Genomic DNA, 21,018 nt, shown 5'->3' on the forward strand with positions numbered 1-21,018 from the left:
CATGGTATGACCATCTGAAAACAATTCCATATGTTAGCTTAGTACCCCTAATTTGATGCTAATTAGCATTTTCGAATCTGAGAGTAAATATATATATATATATATATATATAAGTCACCTTGTCTGAGATTTACATGGTTATCAAAACGACACGCCAGGGTAAGCCTACACGAAACACAGCGCTTATTTTAAGGTTTCTAAAATCCCCTATGGGAAAAATGAATGGTGGAAAAACGATTGGAACCATTTCCCTGTTTTGACCGCTAGGATTTAAGGGTATTATGACACATTGAGTGTGGGGCTCTATAGCTAGCTGGCTGGCGACACATCGTGTTACTCCCTTGACACTGCATAGAATATAAATCAAATGTTTTAAATAATTTATTCTAGTCACAGAAAAGGCAGAAAAAACTAATATTGGATTTGGTAAGTCTACTGTCTCGTCAGCTAGCTACTAATCTGACTTGCAATTAGTTTCTTAGCTACCTTGTGTTTTGTAATGTTTTCTCTTTGCTACAGCCAGACAGCCTGGTACAGTCCAGTGCTGAAAGTGACAAGAACAACGAACCAGAGCAAAAGTCACCATATCAGAAGTTGTTGTCAACTCTCAGCTGCCCCGCAGACCACAAAAGCGAAGATGATGAGAGTGTAGAGGATAAAGAAGAGGTGGAAGAGCATCTCAGTGAAGGCAAGTGAAAGTGTCAAAGTGCACACTGATTGAACCATAGTTTTGCTTGCAGATATTGCATATTGGTTATGTCATGATTGTCATTTGACTTTAGAACAGTCATGGAGTGACATAAATCATATCAGAATTTAAAATGAGAATTTTCTATTCTGCTTAATTTTAGTTGGCAGTGATGGTGAGGAACATCAAGAAGCAGGAAATGTTTTGACAGCGACACCAGAAGAGTCAGAGGAGGAAGCAGGATCAAATAATGGGGGTGAGGTAGCGAACTAAACTCCACGGTGAAGGAAGTTTATGATGAACTTCACCAACAGAAGTTCATCATAAACTTCCTTCACCATGAATTGGAGTTTAGTCCGCTAGGGGTGAGGATGCTATGCAGGATGAAACAGCAGGAGGAGAGGAGTTTGAGGACAAGGAGCATGAGACTCAGTTCTGTCTGGAGAACAACTTCTCTGGAGAGGGAGAACAGGAGGGTGCAGAGAGCACTGCTGAACAAGAGAAGGTAGGTAAGCAAACATTGAGAAAGATTTCAATAGTCCGCCTTCATTCTGGTTTTGTATCCACTATCCAGCCCTGGAATTCTTCATAGCTCAGTGCAGCAACTGACTCCTGAAGCAGAGTTTGGAGTGAAAAGACAATGCTTCAATGTGTTTTCCATTTTTAAAAGAGCTTGCTGTGTTTTTTAGACCTGTTACGTTCTCCCCTCGGGTGTAGTTCGTCTGAGGAGGAGACAAAAATGCCCGTGCCTACGCACACAATGTAAACTAGATGGATGGGGAAGAAATGTGGGGTGTAACTAACTAAAATAATGGGACACAACAACCAAAACTCAATGTTAGCCCTCTGGAGACGTTTAGTAAAGTACTGAACAACATATACAACACCCATAAAGAAACAGTAATACAAACAAAGACCAATCAAACAAACCAGGGAAGGTAAGAGAAGGGAATGTTTGGGAACAGGGTCCAAGTAATGAAAATAAATAAAAAGGTCCCTCTTCTACACACCTAATCCTTCCTAACACACTCTAAGCCCTAACCCGCTTTCCTACCTGTTACCACAAATACAGGGGTGACACCCGCCCGGCTAACCTAGTGTGTAAAACAGTGGGTCATCTACGTGTGAATGTACACCCATGGGCAGAACTACCTTTCCCTTCTCCAGGACCTAGGTAGGGTGGAATACAGCAGGAGGACCGGCTAGAACACAAACAAAGATAAATCAAAACCAATAACCAAATCCTCAAACAGCCAAACAAAAAGTGCCCTCTCTCTAGCTCACAAGACAAACAGTTTATATGCTCTAGTCAATCAGTCACTCAACCACAGCTGCCAGGACTCCGGACTGAAGCCACGCCCACCATCGTCTGCTGCAACTCAGCACACCTGTAATAACCAGAACACACAAACAGAACAACCACTCTGAACCAAACACACACTACAAAGGACAATTGGGAGAAAGAAAAACATGTCACACCCAGGGGTTTATGATAAGAACATTACCATATATATATATTTTTTGTAATACCAAGTACTTACTTCCAAAACATCCCCACCATAGTTGTCAACCCCCCGCTCTATTATTTTCTTTTTTTTTCTCTGAACTAGGCACGTGACAGAGCATCCGTAACCACGTTTTCTGCACCCTTTTATATAATGAATTTCTAAATTATAACCCTGTATAACCAACGCATAAGACGTTGGTTGTGGTTGTACATGCGGCTCAAAAATATTAAAGGGTTGTGGTCTGTATACACCACAACAGGCAACACACTGGAGCCAACATGAACCTCAAAATTGTAAGGCAAACAGCGCCAGAGTCTCCTGTTCGAAAGTGGAATAACGTGATTGACAGCTGTTGAATTTGCCAGAGAAGTAACAAACGGGGTGATCTAGACCATCGTGTTCCTGTAATAGTACAGCTCCTGCACCCACTGAACTGGCATCCACCTCCAACTTAAATGGTTTCTTGAAATCAGGGGCAGAAAGAACAGGAGAAATACACAATAGTGCTTTTACAGAGTCAAAGGCAGATTGACACTCAGCGGTCCACTCAAAGGACACTGAAGGACTGAGTAACCTAGTCATTGGGGCTACAACTGTTGAGAAATTCCTACAAATTGTACGATAATAACCCGTCATGCCTAAGAATCTGCGTAATTCCCGTCGAGTGGCAGGAAACCGGGTGATAGCGTCCACCTTAGCTGTTACTGTACGAACCTGACCCCGCCCCACCTCTTTACCCAAACAGTAGCCTTTCCAAACTCACATTTGGCTAAGTTAAGGGTCAAAGAAGTGCTGGCCAAGCGTGCAAACACAGCCCACAATGTGCTCATGTGATCAAGCCAGGTTGTCGAATGAACAACCAGGTCATCAAGATATGCGGTACAATCAGCCAATACAATATTTACCAAACGTTGAAACGTGGCGTTCCTCATTCCAAAAGCCATTACTGTGTACTGGCAGAAACTGTCAGAGGTTACAAAAGCAGACACCTCAGAGGCACGAGGGGTTAAAGGCACCTGCCAATAACCGTTTAACAAGTCAAGCTTAGTAACATACGCAGCTGATCCAATGGTGGATCAGCTGCGTATTCCCTCTCCATGCGAGGTAAAGGGAATGAGTCAGGTATAGTAACATTATTCACTTTTCTATAGTCAGTGCAAAACCTTTGAGTGCCCGTCAGGCTTTGGAATCAGCAGAGAGGGGGAACTCCAAGGACTGCCACATCATTTTCCACTAAATAAATTACCTCTTTCTTCATCATTACCCTCTTGATTGAATTCACACGGTAAGGGTGCTGTTTGATTGGATCAGCATCACCTACATTTATATCATGTTGCAACACATTTGTACGACTGGGAACATCCTTAAAGAGACTCGGAAAATCAGTGATTAGTAATTCAATATCAGCCCTCTGCTGATCATTCAAATGCAACAAATGGGATTGGAGAGACGCTACCATCTCCGAATTACATAAACGAGCACACTGCTCAGGAGTATTTCGCATCACCAAACCGTCCTCATCATTTACGCTGACTCCTGGGTGGGTAACCATGCTCACAGAAGGAACAGAGGATACCACAGGAGGTTTACTGGTAATGGGGGATTCGATACCAACTCTAACATGATAAGCTTTAATCATGTTAATGTGACATACCCGAAATGGGCGTCTACTGTCTAGATAACATAATCAGTATCACTGAGTTTTCGCTCCACCAAATATGGGCCAGAGAAACTGGAAGAGAGACATGAGCCGGGTACCGGCAACAACACCAAGATTTGGTCACCTGGTTGAAAAGAACGAGACACAGTTTTTACATCAAAGTGACGTTTCATTTTCTTTTGTGTGGAAGACAGATTTTCTCTGGCTACAGCACAGGCGTCATGCAACCGCTCCCGGACTTGACTAACAGTCTAGTACATTAGTAGAGGACCCAACTGAATCATCAGCCATAATTTGTTCTTTCAGTACCTTTAGAGGCCCTCTCACTGTGTGACCAAAGATTAGCTCAGCTGGGCTAAACCCAAGAGACTCTTGTACGGCACCCCCTCATCCCAATCTTTTTCTGTGTCCATACAGTATTTACGCAACATGGCTTTTAGCGTCTGATGCCACCGTTCCAGCGCACCCTGACTCTCCAGGTGGTAAGCGCTAGACATCTGATGGGACACTGACAAGGACTTCAACACACTTCCAAACAATCTCAATGATTTTTGGAAATCCAAAGGTAGAGCAATACTTAATCAGCACCTTCACAATTGCCTTACTGGTGATTTTACGCATAGGAATCGCCTCTGGGTACATTGTAGCAGTGCACATTATCGTTAACAAGAATTGATTACCTGACTTAGTCCTGGGTAATGGACCAACACAATCGATTATTACTTTCTCAAATGGCTCTCCCATGACCAGAATCAGGCAGAGAGGAGCCGGGGAAATTACCTGGTTAGGCTTCCCCACCACTTGGCACGTACTACATGTACGGCAATAACGAGCCACATCCCGTTTCATTCCCGGCCAGAAGAAATTACAGAGGATTTGATCGTAGGTTTTAGTCACCCCTAGATGACCAGACCAGGGAATATCATGAGCTAGGGACAACACCTTCGTCTGAAACGTGGCAGGAACTACAATCTGGAAAACGGAACTCCAATCATTTTCTAGGTCAGCACGGGGAGTCCATTTTCTCATCAAAAGACCCTTAAAGGAAATACGTCACACCTTTCCTTTTTGCCTCACTCAAAGTTAACATGGAGGAAAAACATTTGGCTAAGCCCACATCCTCTTTCTGGGCAGTTATTAGTTTCTCCCGAGTAACTGGCAACCTTAACCAGTCCACCGAGGAAGCCATTGTTTTGTCTTTATTACCATCTTCATAATCAGAACTCACTGGGAACATAGGAGTAGAACGTTGGATATCTTCCCCATTCAACATAGGTGCAAGCACAGAGTCAGCTAAGTATACCATGGTACCTAAGCGACGCGACTGCGCACGCTTAATGGCACACGCTGGAAATGCTTCGGGAAACGTAGTGGCCAAAACATCAGCACTTGACTGAGCATCAGGCTTGTCTAGCACTTTAAACACAGGCACAACTTTGCCTCCTGCTAGATCGTTACCCATGATTAGAGCAACCCCATTTACGGGAAGCTCGGACTGTACACCGATTCTGAAACATCCACTCACTAGATCAGAAGTAAAATGGACAGTATGCAACGGAACACGCACAGAACCCATTTCGATCCCCCTATAATACACTAGAGCCACAATAAGACTCCTCTGACCAGGGCAGAACATTCGAGAGAATTACGCACCAGTATCTCTGTCACGATCGTTCATTAACGAGAAGGACCAAGGCGCAGCGTGATATGTATTCATATTTATTTACGTACTGAACACACGACAAAACAACAAACGATCCGTGAAGTCCAAAGTAGACAAAATAACATACCTCACACGGAACAAGATCCCACAACCGACTGGTGCCAAAAGGCTGCCCAAGTATGGTCCCCAATCAGAGACAACGAGCTACAGCTGCCTCTGATTGGGAACCACCCTGGCCAACATAGATCTAAACGATCTAGAAACTAAACATAGAAATTAACACAACACGAAATATACACACCCTGGCTCAACATTTAAGAGTCCCCAGAGCCAGGGCGTGACAATCTCTCAATATCAAAACTGGTTTTTGCTCTCCAGAATCACCTGTCAGTGAAACAAAGCCTTTAAATATGAACGGGTCGTAGGTTGATCGGGAAAGACTTAGTACAACCGCAGGACTCTCCTTTACAGAGGTCTTAGTGGTTACCTTAATCAAATCCACACTTTTATGGGGTTTAGGGGTTGAAGGTGGTGACTTGCGTTTTAAAGACATACATTCCGAAATTACGTGTCCGACTTTATGACAGTAAAAACACGCGCGTTCCTCCTTTGGAGTCAGCCGTGTACTTCCTGAGTAACGGTGGGAATTGTAGACAGACGGTGTGTGGGAAACACAGTTTTATGTGTTAACACAAATTAATCTGCAAGCACCGCGGCTTCAGATAGCTTTAACACTTTCTGTTCATTAATGTATACAACCGACCGCTCTGGGAGGCTGTTTTTAAATTCTTCCAATAACATTAATTCACGAAGACCTTCAAAGTCATTGATTTTACTCGCTGAGCACCATTTGTCAAAGAGAGACTCCTCTCTAGCGAATTCAACAAAAGTTTTTATAGAGGATTTGGAGTGATTTCTAAACTTTTGGCTATACGCCTCCGGCACAAGCTCATACCCACGGAGCGCAGTAGCCTTAACTATGTTGTAATTAAGACTATCAGCGAGAGAGAGAGTACCCATCACCTCCTGCGCTTTACCAGACAATTTACACTGAAGTAACAGCGGCCACACATCCCTAGGCCAATTCAAAGCCACTGCTATGCGTTTGAATGCACAAAAGTAAGAGTCAACCTCAGACTCACGGAATTGTGGAACTAAAGCAATATGCCGGCTAATGACAAAGGTAGAGGCAGATCCTGGGGTGGAAAACACACTATTGGAAACGGCAGGGCCAGCGGCCAGCCTCGCCATCTCTGCCTCTAATTCCAATTTGCGAATTTCGAAGTCCATCTGCCTTATCCAGTCGGCGCATCTCCAACTTGAGATGTAGCTCATCCTTTCGGATTTGTGCTCTCTCTTCTGCCTCCAGCTGCAAGTGTACAGACGTAGGCATAGGAGAGAGAGGGTCAAATCGAGGCAAGGTGGCCGGGGCCTTATACTAGACCTCATCGTCGGGCCTATACCGGGTACCCGGAGCATCCACCACCTCTCCCACCGCAGGTCGAGGCAAAACCAACACCTGCTGTTCAATCAGCGCGTGCTAACACCAATACCCTTACCTCCGCCTTAACAAAACCCCTTGGCATGGAGATATCTAAATGGTCTGCCAAAGTACCTAAATCCACTCCTACAATTCTCAAAACCCTCCCACGTAGGGTTATCCAGAAAAAACGTCAGGTTAAAGGTGGCCATTTTCTAAATCCACCACCTAACTACACAGAACTAAACCCAACACAACAACCACACAATCCACATCTACTACCAAAGTGTGCGGGCACAAGCTGGATCAAAGATCCCGGACGAGCCCCCATGTTATGTTCTCCCCTCGGGTGTAGTTCATCTCTCTAGCTCACACAAAAAAACAGTTTATATGCTCTAGTCAATCAGTCACTCAACCACAGCTGCCAGGACTCCGGACCGAACCCACACCCACCATCATCAGCCGCAACTCAGCACACCTGTAATAACCAGAACACACAAACAGAACAACCACTCTGAACCAAACACACACTACAAAGGATGATTGGGAGAAAGAAAAACATGTCACATGTAACAAGACCCATTTAAACTGCGCCTTGACACAGAGATTAGCGAGGAGGACGTGAAAGGGATCACAGCTGGCACTAATGCCATGACTCAGGTCAAGGTAAACCCACATCATTCATCTGAGCTTAATTACATTTTTATGTGTGCTTGTTTAAAGTTGTAAGGCCAACATTGTTTAACCTCTCCTCATGTCCACCTCCACCACCCAGTGACTTGAGCTTTGGACAAGCAAAACATATGTCCTACTTGTCTGAAGGACAAGTGGGGAAAAAAAGGTTAATGTCAAGCCTTGCATTATGTTGATTCCTGCTATGAAAGTATCTGCCTGTCCCTGTTTCGCTGCTGACTCTCACTCCCTATCCCGCATGCTATAGTGGGAATAATACAGTTTTCAAAGCAACTACTGTTGTTCTAGTTACAAGAGGAGAGTCACAGGTTTCAATGAGTATATCATGTATTTCTCACCTCTTAATATTGAGTTTATGGCGCCACGTTACAACCGGAGTAGGCTGTAGTTAGTATGGTTTTGATGCGCCCGCGGTGCCGAGCGGAGCGCGCCATTTGCAGTGAATAGGCCTACATCAAGTAGCCTATGCCTAGCGCTGGAAAGTTGTTGTAGGATATTAGCCTACATTTACAGGATAATTGATTAATATATCAGTATGGCTATCTAGCAGCAATATCATATTTAGACTTAGCAATCTAGCTAAGTGTTTTGAGTTCCCACTTCCTCAGGTGGCACAAAGATGTCGGCAAATCAACAATCAGATAATAATGGATCAAAATATCAATCATGCATTTCCTGGATATGTTAGAGGAAATGGCTTACATTTTTAATCATAGGCTACCATCTCAGTTGTCTTACTTGACACTGGAAAAAAATTGTCTAGAGCCCTGTGGCTAATGTAAACTGTTCATTCAAACTTTTTTTTATCGTTGTATTTGATGATATCGCTGAATTGTCCTTATTGCTAAAAAAAATTTTTAATTTATTGCAGTATGGAGTTTTGTCCATATCGCCCAGCTCTGACCATTATTAACCTTTTGACCCGTCCAGGACCCACAGATCAACAACATCATATCCAAGCACTTCTTCAACTACCGTGGCCAGGTCAGTGTGCACTTAGGCCTGTGGGCTCTTCAATCCACCGTCTGTACGATTTCAACAAATGAGTTATACCCCATTACATTAGAAGCATTGTTCATTTAGTATTATGAAAAACATGTTTTTCACATTCTTATTCCAGGTTGCCACAAAGAATATGCTTATAACAGGCTCCATCTGCCAGGTTCTGGTGCAGCTCCCTCATCAACTCTAACAGCTTCATGGACCAGGATGCAAGGTAAAGACACACTATGTACTACAGTGAGGGAAAAAAGTATTTGATCCCCTGCTGATTTTGTACGTTTGCCCACTGACAAAGACATGATCAGTCTATAATTTTAATGGTAGGTTTATTTGAACAGTGAGAGACAGAATAACAACAAAAAAATCCAGAAAAACGCATGTCAAAAATGTTATAAATTGTTTTATATTTTAATGAGGGAAATAAATATTTGACCCCTCTGCAAAACATGACTTAGTACTTGGTGGCAAAACCCTGGTTAGCAATCAGAGGTCAGACGTTTCTTGTAGTTGACCACCAGGGATGCACACATCTCAGGAGGGATTTTGTCCCACTCCTCTTTGCAGATCTTCTCCAAGTCATTAAGGCTTTGAGGCTGACGTTTGGCAACTCGAACCTTTAGCTCCCTCCACAGATTTTCTATGGGATTAAGGTCTGGAGACTGGCTAGGCCACTCCAGGACCTTAATGTGCTTCTTCTTGAGCCACTCCTTTGTTGCCTTGGCCGTGTGTTTTGGGTCATTGTCATGCTGGAATACCCATCCACGACCTATTTTCAATGCCCTGGCTGAGGGAAGGAGGTTCTCACCCAAGATTTGACGGTACATGGCCCCGTCCGTCGTCCCTTTGATGCAGTGAAGTTGTCCTGTCCCCTTAGCAGAAAAACACCCCCAAAGCATAATGTTTCCATCTCCATGTTTGACTGTGGGGATGGTGTTCTTGGGGTCATAGGCAGCATTCCTCCTCCAAACACGGCGAGTTGAGTTGATGCCAAAGAGCTCGATTTTGGTCTCATCTGACCACAACACTTTCACCCAGTTCTCCTCTGAATCATTCAGATGTTCATTGGCAAACTTCAGACGGCCCTGCATATGTGCTTTCTTGAGCAGGGGGACCTTGCGGGCGCTGCAGGATTTCAGTCCTTCACGGCGTAGTGTGTTACCAATTGTTTTCTTGGTGACTATGGTCCCAGCTGCCTTGAGATCATTGACAAGATCCTCCCGTGTAGTTCTGGTCTGATTCCTCACCGTTCTCATGATCATTGCAACTCCACAAGGTGAGATCTTGCATGGAGCCCCAGGCCGAGGGAGATTGTCAGTTCTTTTGTGTTTCTTCCATTTGCGAATAATCGCACAAACTGTTGTCAACTTCCCACCAAGCTGCTTGGCGATGGTCTTGTAGCCCATTCCAGCCTTGTGTAGGTCTACAATCTTGTCCCTGACATCCTTGGAGAGCTATTTGGTCTTGGCCATGGTGGAGAGTTTGGAATCTGATTGATTGATTGCTTCTGTGGACAGGTGTCTTTTATACAGGTAACAAATTGAGATTAGGAGCACTCCCTTTAAGAGTGTGCTCCTAATCTCAGCTCGTTACCTGTATAAAAGACACCTGGGAGCCAGAAATCTTTCTGATTGAGTGGGTGTCAAATACTTATTTCCCTCATTAAAATGCAAATCAATTTATAACATTTTTGACATGCGTTTTTCTGGATTTTGTTGTTGTTATTATGTCTCTCACTGTTCAAATAAACCTACCATTAAAATAATAGACTGATTATTCAGTGGGCAAACGTACAAAATCAGCAGGGGATCAAAAACTTTTTTCCCTCACTGTATATTCTTCAGCAGTATCCTACTATAGTATATAATTTAGACAGCAAATAAATAACTTTTTCCAGAAGGGAGACAAAAAAGTTTACTCTTCGTTTGAAAGATGTCTGGCTAATTTTTTGGGTCTGTAAACAGGAAGTTGCCCAGCTGTGTATAATAATGTCACAGTGAACTTCCCCATTAAATAGTTATGTTGTCAGCCCCCTATCAGATACACCATCAAGGGCATCCAGAACCTGACCTTCTACGGGCTGCCTTCCTACCCTCACTTCTACAGTGAGTTGTGCAACATGCTGCAGGCAGGGGTCCAAGGAGGCCAGCACAGCCCTCACTGCCATCACCGGGGCCCAGAGGGCCGCCTAGATCCTGCAGTCCCAGAAGCCTGTACACACCTGATCATCACGGGAGAGAAGGGTGACCACTGCGCCTCCCGAGTGGCGCAGTGGTCTAAGGCACTGCATCGCAGTGCTAGCTGTGCCACTAGAGATCCTGGTTCGAATCCAGGCTCTGTTGTAGCTGGCTGCGACTGGGAGACCCATGGGGCGGCGCACAATTGGTCCAGGGTAGGGGAGGGAATGGCCGGCAGGGATGTAGCTCAGTTGGTAGAGCATGGCGTTTGCAACGCCAGGGTTGTGGGTTCCATTCCCACGGGGGGCCAGTATGAAAAAATAATAATAATAATGTATGCACTCACTAGCTGTAAGTCGCTCTGGATAAGAGCGTCTGCTAAATGACGTAAATGTAAGGGCTCATGACCCTAACTGACGGATGGAAAGTGATTGATATCTGTAGGTACAAAGAGGGAACATCTCTTTCAAGAGCCAGTGTTTTTACTACACAGGTCATCAATTACGACAATCATGAAAATGGATTGACTATAGTCGGACATATTGACATTTTACATAGGCTACTGTTGAAAATAGGATCTCTGCTTTCTAATGATGCCAACTTTGTCTCTTTTAATGTCAAACTGTGATTTTTATATCAATATGTAACCGGTGTGAAATGGCTAGCTAGTTAACGGTGCGTGCTAGTAGCGTTTCAATCGGTTATGTCACTTGCTCCGAGACCTTGAAGTAGTTGTTTCCCTTGCTCTGCAAGGGCCGCAGATCTTGTGGAGCGATGCTTCGATGGGAAGCAGTTGTGTTCAGAGGGTCCCTGGTTCAAGTCCAGGATGGAGCGGGACGGAAGCAAGACTGTTACAAATACACCCAATTTGTCAGTGTTACTGGTATTAAATAGATGTTACCTGAGATGTTAAGTGTCTTTAACATTAACTAAAAAAACAAGTATATGAAACAATGAGTCTATTACCAGCATTCACATTTTTTGTGTGTTGTAGTGTCATGTTAGCGTATTGCTTTTAATTACCTCAAGCCATATGGATATGTGCACCCTGGCTTTATATCCTTTTGTTACACATGGAGCTACTGTATTAAGATATACAGTACCAGTCAAAAGTTTGGACACACCTACTCATTCAAGGGTTTTTCTTTATTTGTACTATTTTTTACATTGTAGAATAACAGTAAAGACATCAAAACTATGAAATAACACATGGAATCATGTAGTAACCAAAAAAGTGTTAAACAAATCAAATAGCCACCCTTTGCCTTGATGACAGCTTTGCACACTCATGGTATTCTCTCAACCAGCTTCATGAGGTATGCACCTGGAATGCATTTCAATTAACAGGTGGGCCTTGTTAAAAGTTAATTTGTGGAATTTCTTTCCTTCTTAATGTGTTTGAGCCAATCAGTTGTGTTGTAACAAGGTAGGGGGAGGTATACAGAAGATAGCCCTATTTGGTAAAATACCAAGTCCATATTATGGCAAGAACAGCTCAAATAAGCAAAGAGAAATGACAGTCCATCATTACTTTAAGACATGAAGGTCAGTCAATACGGAACATTGAAGTGCTGTCGCAATACCCATCAAGCGCTATGATGAAACTGGCTCTCATGAGGACCGCCCAGAGATACCTCTGTTGCAGAGGATAAGTTCATTAGAGTTACAAGCCTCAGAAATTGCAGCCCAATTAAATGCTTCACAGACACATCTCAACATCAACTGTTCAGAGGGGACTGTGTGAATCAGGCCTTCATGGTCGAATTGCTGCAAAGAAACCACTACTAAAGGACACCAATAAGAAGAGACCTGCTTGGGCCAAGAACACGAGCAATGGACATTAGACCGGTGGAAATGTGTCCTTTGGTCTGGAGCCAAATTGGAGATTTTTGGTTCCAACCGCCGTGTCTTTGTGAGACGCAGTGTGGGTGAACGGATGATCTCCACGTGTAGTACCCATCATAAAGCATGGAGGAGGTGGTGTTACGGTGTGGGGGTGCTTTGCTGGTGACGCTGTCTGTGATTTATTTAGAATTCATGGCACACTTAACCAGCATGGCTTCCACAGCGATGCACCATCCCATCTGATTTGGCCTTAGTGGAACTATCATTTGTTTTTCAACAGGACAATGACCCAACACACCTCCAGGCTGTGTAAGGGCTATTTTACCAAGAAGGAGAGTGATGGAGTGCTGCATCAGATGACCAGCCTCCACAATCCCCCGACCTCAACCCAATTGAGATGGTTTGGGATGAGTCGGACAGCAGAGTGAAGGAAAAGCAGCCAACAAGTGCTCAGCATTTGTGTGAACTCCTTCAAGACTGTTGGAAAAGCATTCCAGGGAAGCTGGTTGAGAATGCCAAGTGTGTGCAAAGCTGTCATCAAGGCAAAGGGTGGATATTTGAAGAATCTCAAATATTTTGATTTGTTTAACACTTTTTTTGGCTACTACATGATTCCATGTGTTATTTCATAGTTGATGTCTTCACTATTATTCTACAATGTAGAAAATAAAGAAATTAGTAGGTGTGTCCAAACATTTGACTGGTACTTATATAATTAATAAGAGTGAATCACTTAACTACTGTGGTAATATCCTCACGGTGTGTGTTATCCAGTGTCCACCCATCTCTACCAAAAGGACACTCACTGCCTTTTCCCCAGAAAGGACCACACAATATTCAGCTCTGCACCTACATGTTTTATTTATTTAAAAAAATACAAAATTAAAAAAAGTTTCCATAGGAAAGTGATACAAATGTGCAATCCAATCTCCTTCGTATCCTTTTTAAAATGCATCGTCAATAGCGATAATTATAATTTTTCGTATCATTAACTGACATACTACCTTGCAACAAAAGACAATATTTAAAAAATAATACAGAAAAGGAGAAGAGGAGAGGGACAGTCTGCATGTTGAGTCCCTACATTGAATAAAGGGTTCTGTATGAAAGAGGAGATCGGGGAAAATTAAATATCTGTAGCAGCCATTTCCTGGAGAAGTAATCCGCCCTCAAAACAGCTCCTTTAGAGTCATGAGAATGGGTAGTGGATTCAACTGAAACAGGGAGCCTTCTGGGAGTTGGAGTTTACAAGAGAAAATCCCCACGACACTGCCATATAACATTTACATTGTCATTTAGCAAATGCTCCCATCTAGAGCGACTTATGGTCAATGCAAATTAAGGTATTTTGTGGCCCCTCCTGGAATTGAACATACAACCTTTGTTGTAAGCATTAGCCAATCAGACCCCTGTAACAATATGACTACAACCCTCCGAGATGTACCTTTAGTGATGTTAAGAGAGATTCAACCTCAGCTCAGGATTAAATCTCAGTCTTTCATACAGACAAGTGAGAAATGTGCGCCAACATGCCCCTCTCATTCTCCCGTCAAGTAACTGGCCTTTCAACGGTACAAGTTTTTTTTTTTTAAAGCAACATTGAATAGGAAATGAATAAAAACATAGGCTACTGGCCGGTAGAGTGGCAGTGTGGGGGTGGGTATGTATGAGATTATGTTGGTGTTATGTTTAGAGCACACAGGTCTGGCTAGGCTTGGCAGGCAGCTCCAGGCTGCTTTCATGGCCACAGCTGGATGTCACACAGGATGCCTCCTCAACAGGAGTGGGTATCCCCTGGGCACAGATCTGCTGCATGCACTGCCTACACAGGACAAGAGAAAACCGAGACAGATTTAGAATCAGAAGGAAGGTTGAGGATTGATGATACATCACTGTATGGAGACATGCTACCACAATCACATTCTATTTGTCTCTACATACAATTCTACTACATTTCCAACAATTTACCAAGCTGTGCGGGACATGATGTAGTAGATGTCTGGCTTCTGGAAGCCGTTGAAGGTAGAGGAGGCAGCCACGGTGTAGGCCCCCATATTCTCAAACAGCAGCCACTCTCCCACTTGCATGTCCGGCAGACTGCACACCTCAGCAATGCGATCCAGGCCATCACAGGTTGGTCCCCAGATGCTGCAGGGGTACATACGCTCATCTGGCTTTGGCTTCTGTAGAAGGATGAAGAGAGCAGGGATTAACAAAATCGTCAGACTTATTTTATTGGTTTTATAAACTTGCTTTTTGTGTGAGTTAGTTTGGTTGATTGAAATGAAGTGTGTTAATCAACTTACCTTGTGCAGGGTAGGCAAGGGGTGAGCATGGTCATATAGAATACAGTTGAAGGAGCCATAGACGCCATCGTTCACATAGTACATCAGAGTCCGGTCACTGGTCCAATCGTCATCCTCTGTAGGGGCAGAGTTGTGTAAATTATAATGAAACTTGGCTCGCTATTACTTTGGGTTGAGTGATGCAATTTTATTTGGCACGTCAGGCACTCGCCACAAGTTTGCGGATTGAGTCAATTTGCTCATACCGTCAGAGGCAGACTGCTCGTTCATGATGACCTTTTTGGCGATGATGTTAACAGCTAGGGTGTAGGCAGAGGCCACGTAGTAGCGACCTGGCTCAGCAATGATCCGGATCCCAGAGTCTGCAGGGAAATACTTGTCCAGTGCTGGGTTGATAACTGCTGTGATCTCCTCAAACTTGAGCTTGGTATCCTCAGACCCAGGGAAACCGCCACCAATGTCCAGGAGGGTCATGTTGAAACCCACCTCGGCCTGCAGAAAATAGAACCAACAAAGAGGAGTTAGACCTACAACTTGGGGGCCAACTGCAGGTTAAGGGTCCATTTATAAATTGAGGTGATAAGTTCAAGCAGAGAAAGACAGAAAGACACTCACTCCAATGTCAAAGACACAGTGGGCGTCAGAGATGGCCTGGCTGTAGGTGTCTGGGTCGGTGCAGCCGCTGCCCACGTGGAAGCTGACCCCAATAACGTCCAGGCCCAGCTCCTTAGCCCTCTCCAGGAGACCCCGGCATGCCTTCAGGGTGGCACCAAACTTCACACTGAGCCGGCACACAGCCTTGGAATCATCTGTGGCAATGCGCAGGACCAGTCTGGACAAGGAGAGAGAAAAGTTGGAGGTGCACTTTTCTAGAGTAGCCGTATAAGTTACTTATAAAACCAGGTGTTTTCAGTGTGGCTAAAGAATGGGGGTGGAGATGTTTCTTACTTGGCATTGTCGTGGCACCGAGCCACCTTCATGAGCTCCACGTCACTGTCGAAGGTCATCATCTGCACTCCGTGGGCAGAGGCATACTTGATCTGGGACACCTGCTTGCAAGGGTTGGCGTAGATGATCCTGCTAGCGTCCACACCCAGAGACTGAACGATCTGGATCTCAGTCTGATGGGACAAAGAAAGAGTGGGTCAGAACAGGAAACGCCTTCACAGGGCAGCAGGGTTGGGGGGGGGTTGGGGTCAAGGCCATTTCAAAATTAGGAGGTGTTTAGAAAGAGGCTAACCTTGCTTGCACAGTCAAAGCCGGCGCCCAAGGAGGCCAGGGTCGTGACAACAGCCCGGCTGTCGTTGCATTTGACAGCATAGAAGGGCGTTACGCGAGGCATGGTACATGCCCATCGCATGTGCTTCTTCAGCACGTCACCCAAGTCGCACACGTAGAAGGCATCCTTATCATCCTGGAGGGGCAAAGACATGCATGCAAGGGAATAAGAAATACATCTTACAAGACAAATGCCTTGTCAACAAATCACACTCCTCACACCAAATGAAGCAGAATCAGGGACAGCAGGAAGTTGTTCTTACCGACATGGACGTCTCGTTGATCTTCTGCTCAACAATGTCACGGGCACAGAAGCCCTCCTCCAGGAAGGCAAAATTGTCAGGAGCGAACGTGTTCATGGTCGCAGAAAAACGTTTAGATTGGTCACAAAAGAAAACTGTGGAAAAAGGAGATCTGTGTTAAAATGGTAGCACAGCTCCCTACATTAGCCAGTTTATCAGTGGGCTAGTTGTTCAAGGAATAGCCTTATCAATGTTGGCTCAATTCCCTGAAAGTAGCATTCAAATGCTTGTACAATACTGCTCATTATTATCTGGAACAGGAATGTGCCTAAATTACCAGCATAATTACTCCCAGAGCTACAGTGCACCAATTACAACCAACCCCAGTATCTCATAGGCATGTGCTGTTAACACCCATTCTAGAATATTGTGACATGCATGTTGGAAATGACGTTGGATTGGAAAGCAACACTTACTTGGACAAGAAAGAGATGGAATTCAGCAAAGTAGTTTAATCAGGTGCAGAGCAGCCAAGGCGGTTCACCAGTGAAGTTGAAACCTTTCACATAACACTCTAGGCCGGGGCCTGCAGAGTAGCCAGTGTGCGCTTTCCTAAAGCGATTATTCTACAAACAGTAAAATAAAATGTGTGAAAATACAGTAGCATAAAAAGAGGACATAAAGTGTCATATGCTGTGTTGAGTTTAATGGACATTTCCTTCATTCATTCAGTGTCAACCAGACCTGTTAGCATTTGAGATAATCCTATATGAGGCGCAGTTACTGTTAGCAGCAGCAGTCTATTATCAGAGAGGATGAATAGGCAATATTTACATTTTAGTCATTTAGCAGATGCTCTTATCCAGAGCGAATTACAGTTAGTGAGTGCATACATATATATGTTCCCCTGGTGGGAAACAAACCCACAACCCCGCAAACGCCATGCTCTACCAACTAAGCTACACGGGACAATTGACTTTTTTTTTATTTATTGAGCCAGTAGGCCTACTCTATAGTTGCTTTAATGCATTATTGGGCACTCTGAAGGAATGTTTTGTTGAACAAGCACACCTGAGTACAGTCAGTGCTATCTGGGATCCTTGGGACATCCCTCCCTAAACATTTTAAAATGTCAACTTCAATGGGATAGGGACTTCCCAAGGATCCCGGATAGCACAGACTCTTGAGTAGGCCTACTGGCTCAATCTTTTCTCCAGCTCAAAGGGTCATAGCTAAAAAGAGTCCAGCTTCTGTCAAATAAACATCAGATTTTTCGTAGCAGGTTAAGAGAAGATACGCAACAGGTTAGGATAATTAGGTTAGGGAAAGGGTTAGCAAAAAGTTCAACTTTTGCTATTCATTTGCCAAAAGCTGGATTCCTTCTAGCCATGACCCTCTCAAAGGGATAAAACGAAGACAGTAGAGTATGGAGATGGGCAGAAACTGCTTCTCCAATAGAAATCCCTGATCACACTTGTAGGCGAAGTCATGGTGAAGTTGGCTAGTTAAAGGTGTCCGCATCCTTCCCAGCCGAAACAGTTTGTGCATATATTATTACATTTTTGTTCGTTTTGGACTTCTTGTGAAATACTGCACCAAACATCTTAGTTATTTGTAAAATTGTACGACTAAGATCTCCTCTGCAAAACGTCAAAATTAATGCCAGATTAATAGAGTTATCTCAATTAATTCTGACTATTTTGAGGAAGTATATGCTGGCTACAGCGGCTCAAAATTGTCAAACAGTACTATTGCCGCTCTCATTTTTCAAGCAAAGCTCTTTTAAGCGCCTTCGGTTCGCCTAGCCGCCATGACGACGAAGGGGTGTAGACTCCAGTTTGCCTCAAGAAAATATTTCCTGTGCCCAACAACTGAAAAAATCATTACCGAAGTCCAAAACTAATAAAAACGTCACAAAATGTCATTATAATATATGCACAAACTCCAGTGTTGGGAAAAAGTACGTAACCATCATACTTGAGTAAAAGTAAAGATACCTTAATAGAAAATGACTCAAGTAAAAGTGACTCACCCACTAAAATACTACTTGAGTGAAAGTCTAAAAGTATTTGGTTTAAAATATACTTAAGTATCAAAAGTATAAATTATTTCAAATTCCTGATATTAAGCAAACCATATAGCACCATTTTCTAGTTTTTTTAATTTACTGATAACCAGGGGCACAATCCAACACTGACATAATTTACAAACGAAGCATTTGTGTTTAATGAGTCTGCCAGATTAGAGGCAGTAGAGATGACCAGGGATGTTCTCTTGATAAGTGTGTGAATTGAACCATTTTAATGTCCTGCTAAGCATTCAAAATGTAATGAGTACTTTTGAGTGTCGGGGAAAATGTATGGAGTAAAAAGTACATTATTTTCATTAGGAATGTAGTGAAGTAAAAGTAGTCCAAAATATAAATAGTAAAGTAAATTACAGATACCCCAAAAAAACTACTTGTATTTTTACTTAAGTACTTTACACTGACAAACTCTTCCGAACTGTTTTGGTTGGGAAGCATGTGGACGCCTTTAAAAGCTCATGTGCAGAAACACGTCATCGGGTCCAACGGTCGTCTCGCGCCGAACTGCGCATGTGCAAGCAGTAAAGGCACTCCTTCGATATGAAGTTGTTTTTGACCACAATGAAAACGTGTCCGTTTGTTACTTAAACGAGGTTGGAGTAATAAAATGTTAAACTACAAGAAATTGGCTAGAATCTAGGTTGTGCCTTTAGATTGAGAAAATTAACAACTAAGGAATCATTTTTCACTTCTCTCATTGACTTCAAATTCCAAACCCCGGCCTGTTTGCTCTGTTCAGCGGGCCTGTTTCGCAAGCATTCTCGGAAGTCTCGCAATGTAGCATCTCGGTTTATAAACCCTGGGACGTAACTAGTTACCACAGCCACAAAGTCATAAACCTCGCCTATTTATTCAATGTATCTTCTTAAAACGTTATTGCAAACCTAACCATACTGTTAACCTTATGACTAGCCATAACCTTAAATTATGACCAAAAAGCTAATTTTAACTTTGTGGCTGTAATAACGAGTGGAAACCGAAAAGGACACGATCTTTTTTCCAAGTAGCCTACTACCAGTACTGGCAGTATGCATTTCAGCTCATACCCCAAATCCATCACTTCCATCGAGCCAAAAACACAAAAATGTTTTAGAAGATAGCGGTACGTAAAAGCTAGCTAACGTTACTACTTGTACAATATGGCATATCAATAACATACTGTAACGACCCTGGATTTATAAGCGCGGATATCGACTCTTACTTTTGGGGCACAGTCGATGGCGGCATGGCGCGCTGGACATCGGCCTAGAAGGTTGAGGGTTCGATACCTGTTCCCTGCCTGTTTCATTACAATACTGTAACTTACTAGCTAACGTTAGCTAAACACTATGACACGATTTGACTAAGCCAACTTGGATAGCTCATAATGAATGAATGAATACCGGTAGCCTAATTTACCTAGTCAGTTTAAAATAAATTAGGAAGTTACTGTGAAAACGTAGAATAAATTAGTGAAGGTTTACCTTAAAAAGCATTTACAAAGAGTGTGTCCATTAGACCAGAGTCCTGGAAAAAATGACTTGGTTTTCCCTTGTTAGCCGAGTCTTGTCACGGAACTGTTTAACACTCTCTGTCTGAACTAGAAGTGTAAATGCGTGTTTTGATACTGACTGTATTTATAGAGGTACCGTCTCCACGACAACACGCCAGCTGAAACTGGCCTTCAGTCGACGTAGGAAGGAACTGGTTTAGACTTGTCACCCGCTCCATGTGCTCGTAGAGGAAGTAGGAGGAGGCAGATAAAGCCGGTTTTGACTAGATGGGATACTGCTTTTGTAGCCTGGGTACCTATTTAGCTAACATTCCACACCCTGAGTGGCAAGGAGTGGAATGTTAGCGAAAGAGACTGGTACTCAGGCTACAGCTTTTGTGATTTGACTTTTCGTAGCAGGTTAGGATAATTTACGCAGCAATTTATGAGAATTAACGTAGCAGGTTAGGAGAATTAGGTTACGGTTAGGAAAACAGTTTAAAAAAAACTTTTAACGCGAATTTGAAAAAAGCTTTATCCCTTCTAGCCATGGCCAGATAAAGCGATCTCTTCATTTACCGGCTCAATGCAATGCCTTGGAAATGTATTTTTTATTGTCTAAACCAAATTATAAGCTACTTTGCAGACTAACATAATTGAAACACAGTTGTTTTTAGTATTTACGTTTTACAACTTTAAACAAATTCTGAAGATGATTTAATTGGCTGCTATTGTGCTTTGAGCTAGAGAGCACCTTACCGATCACTGCACCTGTACACAGCCCATCTGAAATTAGCCCACCCAACTACCTCATCCCTATATTGTTATTTATTTTGCTCTTTTGCACGCCAGTATCTCTATTTGCACATAATCTCTTGCACATCTAGCATTCCAGTGTTAATACTATTGTAATTATTTTGCA

At 43.3% G+C, this 21,018-nt stretch overlaps 1 protein-coding gene across 1 annotated transcript; it reads right to left on the reverse strand.

The window, feature by feature from the left end:
- Positions 1–13,549: 13,549 nt before the first annotated feature.
- LOC311146120 (ornithine decarboxylase 1-like) lies at positions 13,550–20,289 on the reverse strand. Its single transcript, XM_084182594.1, has 10 exons — positions 20,089–20,289; positions 17,016–17,165; positions 16,561–16,694; positions 16,260–16,433; positions 15,968–16,140; positions 15,635–15,851; positions 15,265–15,511; positions 15,020–15,135; positions 14,682–14,896; positions 13,550–14,535 (listed from the first exon to the last, which is right to left on the reverse strand). Exons 3-10 carry the CDS (start codon positions 16,654–16,656, stop codon positions 14,403–14,405), a joined length of 1,371 nt encoding a protein of 456 aa, XP_084038720.1. The 5' UTR covers positions 16,657–16,694; positions 17,016–17,165; positions 20,089–20,289; the 3' UTR covers positions 13,550–14,402.
- Between the last annotated feature and the right edge of the window lie 729 nt (positions 20,290–21,018).

Source organism: Coregonus lavaretus, assembly GCF_964263955.1.
Source record: "Coregonus lavaretus genome assembly, chromosome: 18".
In the NCBI taxonomy this organism is placed as follows: Eukaryota; Metazoa; Chordata; class Actinopteri; order Salmoniformes; family Salmonidae; genus Coregonus; species Coregonus lavaretus.

Excerpts from the sequence above, each read along its gene's own strand:
- LOC311146120 (XM_084182594.1), bottom strand. The coding sequence starts at position 16,656 with ATGAACACGTTCGCTCCTGACAATTTTGCCTTCCTGGAGGAGGGCTTC. Across the intron at positions 15,512-15,634 it reads ACTGTGTCTTTGACATTGGA|GCCGAGGTGGGTTTCAACAT; the intron begins GTGAGTGTCTTT and ends TATTTTCTGCAG. Across the intron at positions 14,897-15,019 it reads CCTTGCCTACCCTGCACAAG|AAGCCAAAGCCAGATGAGCG; the intron begins GTAAGTTGATTA and ends ATCCTTCTACAG.